Source organism: Octopus bimaculoides, chromosome 24 (assembly GCF_046866305.1).
Source record: "Octopus bimaculoides isolate indiv1 chromosome 24, ASM4686630v1, whole genome shotgun sequence".
Lineage (NCBI taxonomy): Eukaryota > Metazoa > Mollusca > Cephalopoda > Octopoda > Octopodidae > Octopus > Octopus bimaculoides.
The window spans coordinates 15,453,282-15,466,286 of NC_142951.1; the positions used below are offsets into that span (position 1 = coordinate 15,453,282).

Sequence of the window (13,005 nt, forward strand, 5' to 3'; positions counted from 1 at the left end):
GAGCCAAAAGCCCTAACAAAACTGTCCGTGAAACTCAGAGTAACGGTTTTTTTGTTATATTTCTGCTGCTTTTAAATAGAGCATATTACTCTACCTCTGGTATTTGAGTACTCTTTTTTCCACCTTGTTGCACATTTCATGTGCTTACTCCGGTATATATATATATATATACATATATATATATATATATATATATATGTACACACACACACACGCACATATATATATACGTATGTATATCATCATCATCATCATCGTTTAACGTCCGCTTTCCATGCTAGCATGGGTTGGACGACTTGACTGAGGACTGGTGAAACCGGATGGCAACACCAGGCTCCAATCTAAATTTGGCAGAGTTTCTACAGCTGGATGCCCTTTCTAACGTATATATATATATATATATATATATATATATATATATATATATATGTATCTGGTGACCAAGTTAGTAGTGGGGGTGGGGGTGGGTGCGCTGAAAGTGTAGCTGCTAGAATAAGAATAGCCTGGGCAAAGTTTAGAGAGCTCTTACCCCTGCTGGCGACAAAGGGACTCTCACTCAGAGTAAAAGGCAGACTGTATGACGCATGCGTACGAACAGCCATGCTACATGGCAGTGAAACATGGGCTGTAACTGCTGAGGACATACGTAAGCTTGCAAGGAATGAAGCCAGTATGCTCCGTTGGATGTGTAATGTCAATGTGAATACCCGTCAGAGTGTAAGTATCTTGAGAGAAAAGCTGAACATTAGAAGCATCAGTTGTGGTGTGCAAGAGAGATGATTGCGCTGGTATGAACATGTGGTGAGAATGGATGAGGATAGCTGCGTGAAAAAGTGTCACACCCTAACAGTTGAGGGAACCCGTGGAAGAGGTAGGCCCAGGAAGACCTGGGCTGAGGTGGTGAGGCAAGACCTTCGTACATTGGGCCTCACCGAGGCGATGACTACTGAACGAGACCTTTGGAAATGTGCTGTGTGTGAGAAGACCCGGCAAGTCAAGTAAGATCGTTGCCAGTGCCCCTGGACTGGTTCTTGTGCGGGTGGCACATGAGATGCACCATTTTGAGCGTGGCCGTTGCCAGTACCGCCTGACTGGCTCCCGTAGGATTTTCGAGCGAGATCGTTGCCAGTGCCCCTGGACTGGCTTGTGCGGGTGGCACATAAAAGACACCATTTCGAGAGTGGCCGTTTTCGTGCGGGTGACACGTAAAAGCACCCACTACACTCTCTGAGTGGTTGGCGTTAGGAAGGGCATCCAGCTGTAGAAACTCTGCCAAATTAGACTGGAGCCTGGTGTTGCCATCCGGTTTCACCAGTCCTCAGTCAAATCGTCCAACCCATGCTAGCATGGAAAGCGGACGTTAAACGATGATGATGATGATGATGATGATGATGTATATATGAGAGAGAATGAGAAATTTAAATGTGCATATATATACTGATACATATATATATATATATATATATATATATAGGCACAGGCATGGCTGTGTGGTATGAAGTTTGCTTCCCAACCACATGGTTCCAGGTTCAATTAGACTGCATGGCATCTTGGGCTAATGTCTTCTATACCCTCAGGTTGACCAAAGCCTTGAGAGTGGATTTGTCTGACGGAAACTGAAAGAAGCCCGCCATATATGTGTATGTTTATGTCTGTGTACGTGTGTAAGTATACGTCTATGTTTATATTTACATACATACGTACATGGATGTATATGTATACATGTATATACTAATATGTATTTGCGTACATATTTTTGTATACTTATATACGTAATCATATATGTGTATTTGTATGCAAATATATACTTATATATATATATATATATGTAATTTTATTTTATGTGTGTGTTTGTTACGCACATTTCATGAACTATCTTTTCTTCTCTTACTCAATACTAGCTGGCGTCTTTACATAGCACCCTCCTTTTCTCTCTTCTCTCTCTAGTTTTGCATTTGTTTCTGTCTCTTTTTCTCTCTCCCTCCTCACTACATTTAAGGTATACTTCCCATTTCTTTCGTCTCCAATAACTGACCTGTATATGTATACACCAGGAGATTTTGTGTGCATGCATGTGTGCATACATATATGTATATGTGTATATGTTTGTGTCTCACCTGTATATGTCTATATATATATATATATATATAACTATGTACATGTATCTGTATATTTTACTGCAAATATGTATATTATGGATGGTTTAGTATGTGTATATGCTGCTGAAAAAATTTTGGTAATACAGCGTGAAAATTTTAAATCTAAATGTATTAATTGATTTATATTTTGTATATAACTATTTACCAGATGTATTTAGAATCTATCATACGATTTAAGGTTTTCTTTGGTTTTACAATAAGATGAATTTATACTGAATTTACTTTGTTTATTGCATGCTTCAGACCGTTAGTTGAAAGAACAAATTAAACAAAACCATTTTCAAAGGTGTACCCTTTAAACTAGTTTTATATTTGATTATATCGTCTTTTCTATTCCGTCCTAACAAAACTGTCCAACAAACAGGAACATGAAACTCTGTGTAACAGCTTTTGTGATATTTCTCTTTTCAATAAAGCATATTTCTCTACCACTGGTATTTGGGTTATTTTGCTTTTCACCTTGTTTCACATTTATGTGCTTACTCTGGCATATATATATATATATATATATATATATATATATATATATATGGCATAGGCTTGGCTGTGTGGTAAGTAGCTTGTTTACGAGCCACATGGCTCCAGATTCAGTCCCACTGCGTGGCACCTTGAGCAAGTTTCTTCTACTATAGCCTCGAGCTGACCAAAGCCTTGTGAGTGGATTTGGTAGACAGAAACTGAAAGAAGCCCGTTGTATATATGTATGTTTGTGTGCCTGTGTTTATCCCCCGCAACATCGCTTGACAACCGATGCTGGTGTGTTTAGGTCCCCATTACATAGCGGTTCGACAAAATAGATCGATAGAAGAAGTACTAGGCTTACAAAGAATAAGTCCTGGGGTCGATTTGCTTGACTAAACGCGGTGCTCCAGCATATATATACACATACATATATACACACACACACACACACACATATATATATATATATACATACACACACACACACATGTATACATATATAGATATATATACACATATATATATACACACATATATATATATACACACATATATATACACACAAATATACACATATATATGTATATATATATATATATATATATACATACACACATATATATATATATATATACACATATATGCATACACACATATCTATACACATATATACATACACATATATATATACATACATATATATATACATATATACGTATATATATACATATATATATACATATATACATATATCTATACACACACACATATATATACACACATATATACACAAATATATACACACATATATATACACACACATATATACACACATATATACACATATACATATATACACACATACACACACACACACACATATATGTACATATATATATATATATATACACACACACACATATACATGCACACATATATATATACACACACAAATACACATACACACACACACACATATATATATATATATATATACACACACACACATAGATACATACACACACACACTCACACAAACATATATATATATATATATATATATATATATATATATATATATATATATATATATATGTATATATATATATATATATATATACATATATATATATATACATATATATATATGGTTGAAATTTACAGAAAAACAAAAGATGAAGACAGGTGCATGGACAACAAGCAGGTGAATTAATTTGATGCTCGGGAAAGTGAGAAAGTCTTTTACATTTCAAACATACGTCTTCAACAAAAAGGAATAAGAGAAAATAGAGAATAAAAAAAACTTGTGGATTTAGTGGTCAAGCATATATATATATATATATATATATATATATATATCATCATCATCATCATCATCATCGGAAAGCAGACGTTAAACGATGATGATGATGATGATGATATATATATATATATATATATATATATATATATATATATATACATACTTACACACACACACACACACATATATATGTATGTATGTATATTACATACATGCATATTATATATACACTGTTGGCATTTAACAAAACAGGATATGTATTTAAATTAATAATTGGTCACAAGATGTGTCTTTGAAGGTGTGTGACTCTAGTGAGCTAACTTCACTCAGCTAGAAAGACAAAAGACAGAATAAAAACAGTTTAGTTTAAGAAAAAAAAAAATGAAATACAATATCTATATATGTGTGTGTATATATATATATATCAATATATCTATCTATATATATATATATAGAAAAAATACAATGTAGATTGTGATTGTATTTGTTGACATTGTTGTAGTTGTAGCTATTTCTCTATGAATGCTGTTATTAACATCACAACAACATTCCATTCAGTGTCACTACCACCACCAGTGTTACTAACATTGCCACTACCACCAGCAAAGCCGCTGCCGCCACTTCCACATACTGTCATCACCTGTGCAACACTGACAGTTACTGCTGCATCAACAATACCAGTACCACCACTGCTGTACGTTGACAGCAACCACCACCATCAGTCACCACCAAAATCTGCTGCAAATTTCTTTCATTACTTCTACAACATAGTTAAAGTCAATAACACCATAATCACAATTTTTATTACCACCACCACCACCAACACCAACACCACTAATTGTACAGTCATTGTGTGAATGAGTGAATGTATGTGCAGTTACACACACATACTATAATAATGAGGGCTAAGCAAGTCTGGAAAACTGCCCTTGCATCAGATACCACCACCACCACCACCACTGCTGCCACTAGCAATACTTTTACACACAAAATTGCTCTGCTCAAGTATATCAACCTGTTGCCAGATATTTTCCATGCAGTATTCGTTATTCTTTCCCTAAACCAATGTTTCAGAAACCCAGTGGAAGCAATTACTTAACAACTAGTTTTCAAAAACTAGTTGTTAAAGGCAATTTTACTTCCTTTGACAATTTCATGCCTTTTTGCGCAAGATTAACCCCTTAGCATTTAATCTGGCCACATCCAGCCCAAATATTCTCTCTGTTTTATGTTCAAAGTCACCAGATCCTGCCTCTCACACCTACCCTACAATGTCATTTTGGAAATATATAATTACATCATTGAAATCTCAATGCTACAAGATGATAAATGATTAGTTGAAAACAATAGGAATAACTAAATGCTACATTTGACAGAATAATGTGAATGCTAAAAAGTTAAACTTTTTTTTCACTTGTTTATCATTTTGACAAAAGCATGGGTGTCAGGCAAAAGACTAGGACAGTCGATTACATTGACCCTAGTATTTGACTAGAACATATTTTTATTGACATTGAAAGGATGAAAGGCAAAGTTGATTTTGGCAGAATTTGAACTCAGAATGTAAAGATCGGAAGAAATACCACTCAGCATTCTGTCTGATGCATAAATAATTCTGCCAGCTTGCTACTGCCTAGGCAATAATAACAATTGTAATAATAATAATAATAATAATAATAATAATAGTAGTAGTGATTTCAAATTTTGGTACAAGGACAGCAATTTCAGAGAGTGGGCAATTTGATTACATCAACGCCAGTACTCAACTAGTATTCATTTCATCGACCCTAAAAGGATGAAAGGCAAAATCAACCTTGGTGGCATTTGAACTTGGATTGTAAGGATGAATGACGGCATACCAGGCAAAGCATTTTGCCTGGTATGCTAACAATTCTGCCAGCTCACTGCCTTGATAAAAGAAAAAAGGTTGATAAATATGGAGACCTGAGAACTGAGATCACTAAGATGTGGCAGCTACAAGTGTGAAACAAAGGTTGTTTCTGTTGTCAGTGGAGCACTGGGTTCAATACCACCCAACCAGAAGAAACATCTGGAAACTTTAGAAATACTGCACAATCTTGGTGTATTGCAAAAATCAGTATTACTTGGAACTGCATGCTAATTGCGTAAAGTACAATCTGTCTGAGGTCCTTGTTGTGACCTGACAGACAGTACAACCCCCCCCCCCCCATAGACAATATCTTCAATCTACATCATGATATTGGATACTGTGCGACGTCTTTAATAATAATAATAATGATAGTAATAATAATGATAATAAAAATGATCCTTTCTACCAAAGGCACAAGGTCTGAAATTCTGGGGGAGGGGACTAGTCAATTATATTGATTCCCAGTGTATCACTGGTACTTAATTTATTGACCCTGAAGGGACGAAAGGCAAAGTCAACCTCATAATAATAATCCTTTCTACTGGAAGCACAAGGCCTGAAATTTTGTGGGAGGGGATTAGTCGATTACATTGACCCCAGTGTTTCACTGGTACTTAGTTTATCAAGGATGAAAGGCAAAGTCAACCTAGGCAGAATTTGAATTTAGAACATAGTGACAGGCGAAATACTGCAAGCATAGTGGGTGCTTTTACATGACACTGGTACTGGAGCCAGTCACGCAGCACTGGCATCGGCCACACTTAAATAGTGCTTTTTTTATGCGCCACATAAAAAGCACCATTTGAGCGTGGCCAATACCAGTGCCGCCTGACTGGCTCCCGTACATATATCTACATATACACACACATATATACATATCTATCTATACATATATATACACATATTTTTTTAAATATATACACACAACAACAACAAATTAATGAGGTGGGGCAAAAAAGTTGTTAATTCACCTTCTTTGTCTGCTTGAATTGGCATCTATATCATCTTCCTAGAAAATAAAGAAAATATGTGTAAGTGGCACTTAATAAAAACCAATGTTTTTGTTTTGAATTTTACACATTTAAAATTTTTAAGGGTGCAAAGCATTTACATTTGAGATATCCAATGGGAGTTACTGAAAATCTGATTACACACACATACACACATGCAATTTATTTAGGCCAGTCTAGTGGAGATTCCATGGTGAGCAGCTGCTTCTTCAGGTGTGTCCAAATTGATCAACTTAGACTTGTCTGAAGAAATGGTTGCAAGCCTTAGAAAGTTCAGAGTAACAAGCCATTGGACGAAGCTAAATAAACCACTGCACTCCAAATTTGTATTGAATATTTCTCCTCCAGATTATTACTTAATGAAATATGTGTATTTTACATACTTTTTAATATCTCCTCTAAATGTTTCATTTTATGTTTACTTCACTTTTATTGTCTTTCATTGCTTTTAATCTTGGAGAGGGAAGGATATGCATATGATTGTGTTTATGTCTTTTAAAACAGTCATTTGTTATGTTGCATTAGGTTTTTTAGTTTTAACTTTGATATACTTTAGATGCTTGAACTGGTAAACAAAGACATTCTTAATTTTCTTTTATAGTAGTTTTATAGTTTATTCCTTTCATATTTCATTTTATAACTTTTTGATAATAAAGAAAAAAGAAGCCTCTCCTTTTTTTCAATGTCTGTATGTTTTGTCTTATGCCTGGTTGCTTGTAACTTCTTCAACAAATAAAATAGTTACAACAGCATATAGCAGCCTTTAAACCCAGACATTAAAAGATCAGAGTGTTAAAAAATAACCTAATGTTTGTTTTCTTGCTCTCAATCAATATAAGAAATAAATGATTAGTCTAATTACAAACAGAGAAGTTGAGGTACGATAAAGTGATGAGTCAAAATTGGAGGTTTTATGTACCAACTCCACAGCTCTCAATCAACATACACCTACGACGTCTACAAAGCTAGTACATGTCTCTTTTGATCTTTGTAGTGATTATAATGGTTGTGCACCAGTTTACTCAACAATTTTGATAATAATATCCACAGCTTTGATCTCACGAGCACATAATTTATTATTCATTTTAAATAGTGTTTGAGACTGTTTTGGTAACATTATCCATGATAATAATAATTTGCTTCCCCTCTTTCTCTCTATGTGGGTGTACACACACACACACACACACACACACACACACACACACACACACACACACAGTGTGTCCATAAAGAACTGGAGTATCAATTAGATGTGTGTAGGGCAACAAATAAAAGCCACATCAAACTGTGCTAAACTGTACATAAACTTTATTAGTTGGTCTCTTATTCAACATGTATGTGAAACATGTACTGTTGCAAGATAAGTTACATCAATAAATAGTTTTGAAATCCCACCATGACTTTAAAGACATGTTATATATGTGTATGTATGTATATATAATAAAAAGAAACAACGAAAGAACGAGACCTCAATATTTGGTAAATAGAGGATTATTCATATATGTATAATGTAGGACAAACAGTAGTCATTATAGTACTCGGGGTTTCGAATGTCGGAGTGAAGAGCTGTGATGCATTCTTGTTGGCTGTTAATGGCAATAGACGCTGTGAAAAACCATTGGATAAAAGAGAAGTTACTCTAATAGGTAGAGAAAAGAAAAAAGATAAAAGTACCCGGAACCATATTCTCACAATACATAGGCATAAACCTCCTGTGTTCATAACGTCTATATACATACACACTCACACAAACATGTATACGTACATGCACATACACACACAAACATATGTGCATGTACGTATTCATGCATCCACACATATCCACACACACGTGTATATGTGTATGTATATATATATATATATATATATATATATATATATATATATATATATATATATATATATACAGGGGTTGGAGAAAATAATGGAAACACCTACCATCATGGCATCATAATTTTGAAATATCTATAAAACCGTCAAAAGCTTGTTTATTTTTATGCTTTTTGATTTATCATTAGCGTTGCTTAGTATGTTTTGCTAAAATTGCAGTTTCTTTTTAGATAAAGCTAACTAAAATTCGTTAAAATGACAGATCTATCGGACTTCCAAAGGGGTCAAATTGTTGGTGCTTGTATATAAAGCGCTAGCATAACGAAATGTTGGGTGTATCAAGAAGTACTGTCTCAAAAGTAATGACAGCATTTGAGAAAGAGGGAAAAACCTCCTCGTCAAAACGAAACTCTGGAAGAAAACCAAAAACTTTCAGATAGGGACCATTGGAGTCTTACGTGAATTGTTAGAAAAGATTACAAAAGGACAGCTTCCAAAATTACTGCAGAGCTTAATGACCACCTCGAGAACCCAGTTTCCACAAAAACGTTTCGCCAGGAGCTGCATGTATTTTTTATCTTTTTTCTTTTTTTCTACCTATTATAGTAACTCCCCTTTTATTCAATGGTTTTTTTTTTTCATAGCATCTATTGCCATTAATAACCAATGAGAATGCATCACAGCTCTTTGCTCCAACATTCGAAACTCCAAGTACTATAATGACAACATAGTGTTTGTCCTAAATTATACGTACATACATATATACATACATACATACATATATATATATATATATATATATATATATATATATATATACACTTATAAATTTAGGATTGCAAAGTAATCTTTATTACAGAGCATGAAATCTTAAGATACAGGATTATCTGAAATTTTGTAAATCTTCTTGCTCATTACCTCGCATTCGACCTGGAGTTATAAACAGAGAACAAATTTAGAGTGGATTGTAAGTATTTGACATCTACTTCTAGCGTATAGGCAGTGGCATTCCAGCACCCTTAAAAATTAATTTTATACACACACACACTCAATCGTCATCATTTTTATGTTTGTTTTCCATGCTGACATGGGTTGGACATATGGTTTAATCCTTTAGTATTCAAATCCACCATATCTGGCAAAAATATTCTGTTTTATCTTCAAACCAGCCAGATCCAGCCCCTTGCACCTACCTTACAATGTCCTTCCAAAAATAAGCAATCGCTTTGCAAAAATCTTAAAGCTACCAGATAATGCTTGATTAATTCAAAACAATGTGAATAAATATGCATTTCACTTGACAGAATAAAATGAATAATAAAGGATTAAGGCATTTCTTATTGGGAACGATTTCTCTCATAGACTGACTGGTGCTTGTGCACAAGCACATCACAAGGTTTGGTTTATACAGCTTGATGCCCTTCCTAACACCAACCACTTTACAGAGAGGATTGGGTGCATTTATTTACAGTACCAACTTTAAGAGAGTTCAATAAATCCTTGGTAGGTCAAGAATAAAGAGACCTCACAAAACTATGACCCTATACCTTCTGCACTCAAGAGTTAGAGAGAGCAATGACAGCAGCAAGGAGTGAAGTGGAGTGGGTTAAAGAAGCAAGAGTTTGGAGGGAAGAGTCAGAGTTAACGGTACATACATACAGGAGGGTGATGGTAATAGCAGAGGTGGACAGAGGCAGGAGGAGGTGATAGGATATTATCCTCATCAAAGTTTTAACACCAACTCTTCTATGCTTGCATTCACTGAGGTAAATTTTCTATGGCCAGGTGCCTTTCTTATCACAACCCTCACCTGTTTCCAAGCAAAGTAATATTTCTCCCATAGCCAGGCAAGTTTCTACAGAATACTGGAAATGAATGGCACTGCTTGTATGATAGTAACACTCATTTACAACTGACATATGATGTCGAAACAAGGAGACAAACACACACATACATACACATTCAGACATACAGGCACATAATGGGTGTCTTTCAGTTTCTGTATATCAAATCCACTCAAAGTTTTGGTAAACCCAGGACCATTGTAAAAAACACTGAGGCAATCCCAGACAGATTAAGATAAAAAAAGGTTAAAAGCAATTAAACACTATAATTTCAAATTTGATATCAAGTAATCAGGATTATTGTAGAAAGAATAAAAATTAAATTTTGTGATGTTTATGAATATTCTCAGGGTTTTATTAGAGGTATTGTATTTTTGGCAAGTTTCATGATCCTTTTTATATCCATTGATAAATGTCATTGAGAAAGAGATATCCTTTCACTATATAATTGAATAGTTCACAAAATAGAATGTGCTATCTGTTTTAGTTTCAAAACAGATATGATAATCAAAGTGAACTCACCCACTTTTTTTGTAATCAGATGTTTCCATTAGTAGGTGATTAACTTATTTGATTGGATGTAATGCACAAAATGAGTCATGACATTCATGCCTTTCAGCCGGAGTATGAGGTTAATTTAAATATTTCTTTTGCAAGATTCTTGAAGCGAAATCCTGTGTTGAAACAGATGTTATACTGGGGATGGTCATATTTTGCCAATTAAACACATACGCTATTTATTTGGTCTTCACTTCAGCTTATTTCCGTTTTGTCAAAATGGAATAAACAGAACAAGAGGAAACATGTTGAACAAAGAGTCTCTGAAGAGGTCACAGGATGTGTGACGAAAGAATTTTGACAAAGAAACTAAAATAATAATAATAATAAAGCTGAACTGAAGACCAAATATATAGTGTGTGTTTAATTGGAAAAATATGGCATCCGCCAAATACAACAATATGATGTGAATTATTTTCATGGATCATATGTTTCAAAGGAAGATAATCTTTCTACTACACAGACTGGACTGAGGCAATTGTTCTGCTATAGAGTAGGAAAAATCCCCCAAATATATTAGATGACTATCATATGGTGTGGACTACCAGAATGTAGAAGAATCAAACTTTCACTTGTAATACTATTGTGGAAGGGGGAAATGAAGAAAAGGTGTGAAGCTAAGGAGCCAGTGAGTAAAGAAAAATTTGGAAATCACTTGGTAAAATGTTCTAAAGATCTGCATAACTAATTAATTCTTATATTTATTTATTTAATAATTCAGTCAGCACTAAAATCAAATTTTTATCACAGGAAGCCTGTTATTTCATTTTAATTACTAGTTGTGGTTAGTTCACTTCACTTTATATTGTTAACAAAGTGATATGGTTGAGTGAATCACAGTACAAACAGCTGCCAACCCAGGAGTCAGAAGTTCAAATCTACTGCACATATCTTATTTTTTTTCTGCGCAAAACAATTCTACCTTTAAGACAGAGAGGATGACATGCATGGTCACTCAACTTGCAAGAAATAAATGCCAGATCTCCCAGTTACTCTCACAGTTACATTGGGTGATGGAGTTCTTAGATATACTGTCTATTATTTGTTTCAGTCACTGAACTATGGCCATGCCATGACAAACACCTCAGCACTTATTTTTTAAAGCTTGGTACTATTCTATTGATTTCTTTTGCTGAACCACCAAGTTTCAGAGGATGTGATCAAACCAACACCAGTTGTCAAGCAGTAGTGGGGGACAAACACATACATACATGATGGGCTTCTACAGTTTCCATCTATTGTATCCACTTGCAAGACTTTGGTCAGCCCAGGGCTATAGGGGAAGACATTTGCCAAGGTTCCACACAGTGAGACTGAACCTAAGACCATATGATCAGGAAGCAAGCTTCTTAACCACACAGCCATGCAACTTCACCAATGTCCAAAACAAACAAACACAAAAAAAGAAAGAAGAGATGAAAAGGTCATGGTTGGAATGTTTCTGACTATAAGTCAGCTAGATCAGAGCTGACCTGGAGCTAGACAACAGGTCAGCATTGTTTTAGCTTTCCTAGCGGTGGGAAATAGTTACCAAGTTTTACAGAGATAATTACCTGCTATAACCACTAATTGATAGCAGTGGGCTTGGTTAACATGAGTTATTTGCTATTGACTAATTATTTGTCACCACACTTTAATTTTTTTTTGATTTTTATCATTTTTTTTTTCTTTCTTTTTGTAAACAGAATTTCTTAATTTTTTACATCCAGTTTTCTTTATGAATACATGAAACTAAAGTCGGCAATAATTGCATCTTTTACTACATGTCAAGCATCAGGTGACAGCTATATGTTGTGTGTTTTATCTCTTACTAGTTTCAGTAATTAGAGTGCGACCATGCTGGGGCATCACTTTAAAGAACTTTTATTAGTTGAATGAATCGATCCCAGTACTTATTTTTTTTAATCCTGATACTTGTTCTATCAGTCTCTCTTGCTAAATTGCTAAG

At 34.6% G+C, this 13,005-nt stretch overlaps 1 protein-coding gene across 4 annotated transcripts in view; it reads right to left on the reverse strand.

Moving 5' to 3' along the window:
* LOC106871258 (uncharacterized) overlaps positions 1–13,005 on the reverse strand; it is a 187,560-nt gene that overhangs the window by 109,296 nt on the left and 65,259 nt on the right. For all 4 annotated transcript variants that reach the window (XM_052976699.2, XM_089341108.1, XM_052976698.2 and 1 more), the window contains exon 2: positions 6,787–6,824. In XM_052976699.2, coding sequence (XP_052832659.2) covers positions 6,787–6,824 — 38 coding nt within the window. The remainder of the gene's footprint in view (positions 1–6,786; positions 6,825–13,005) is intronic.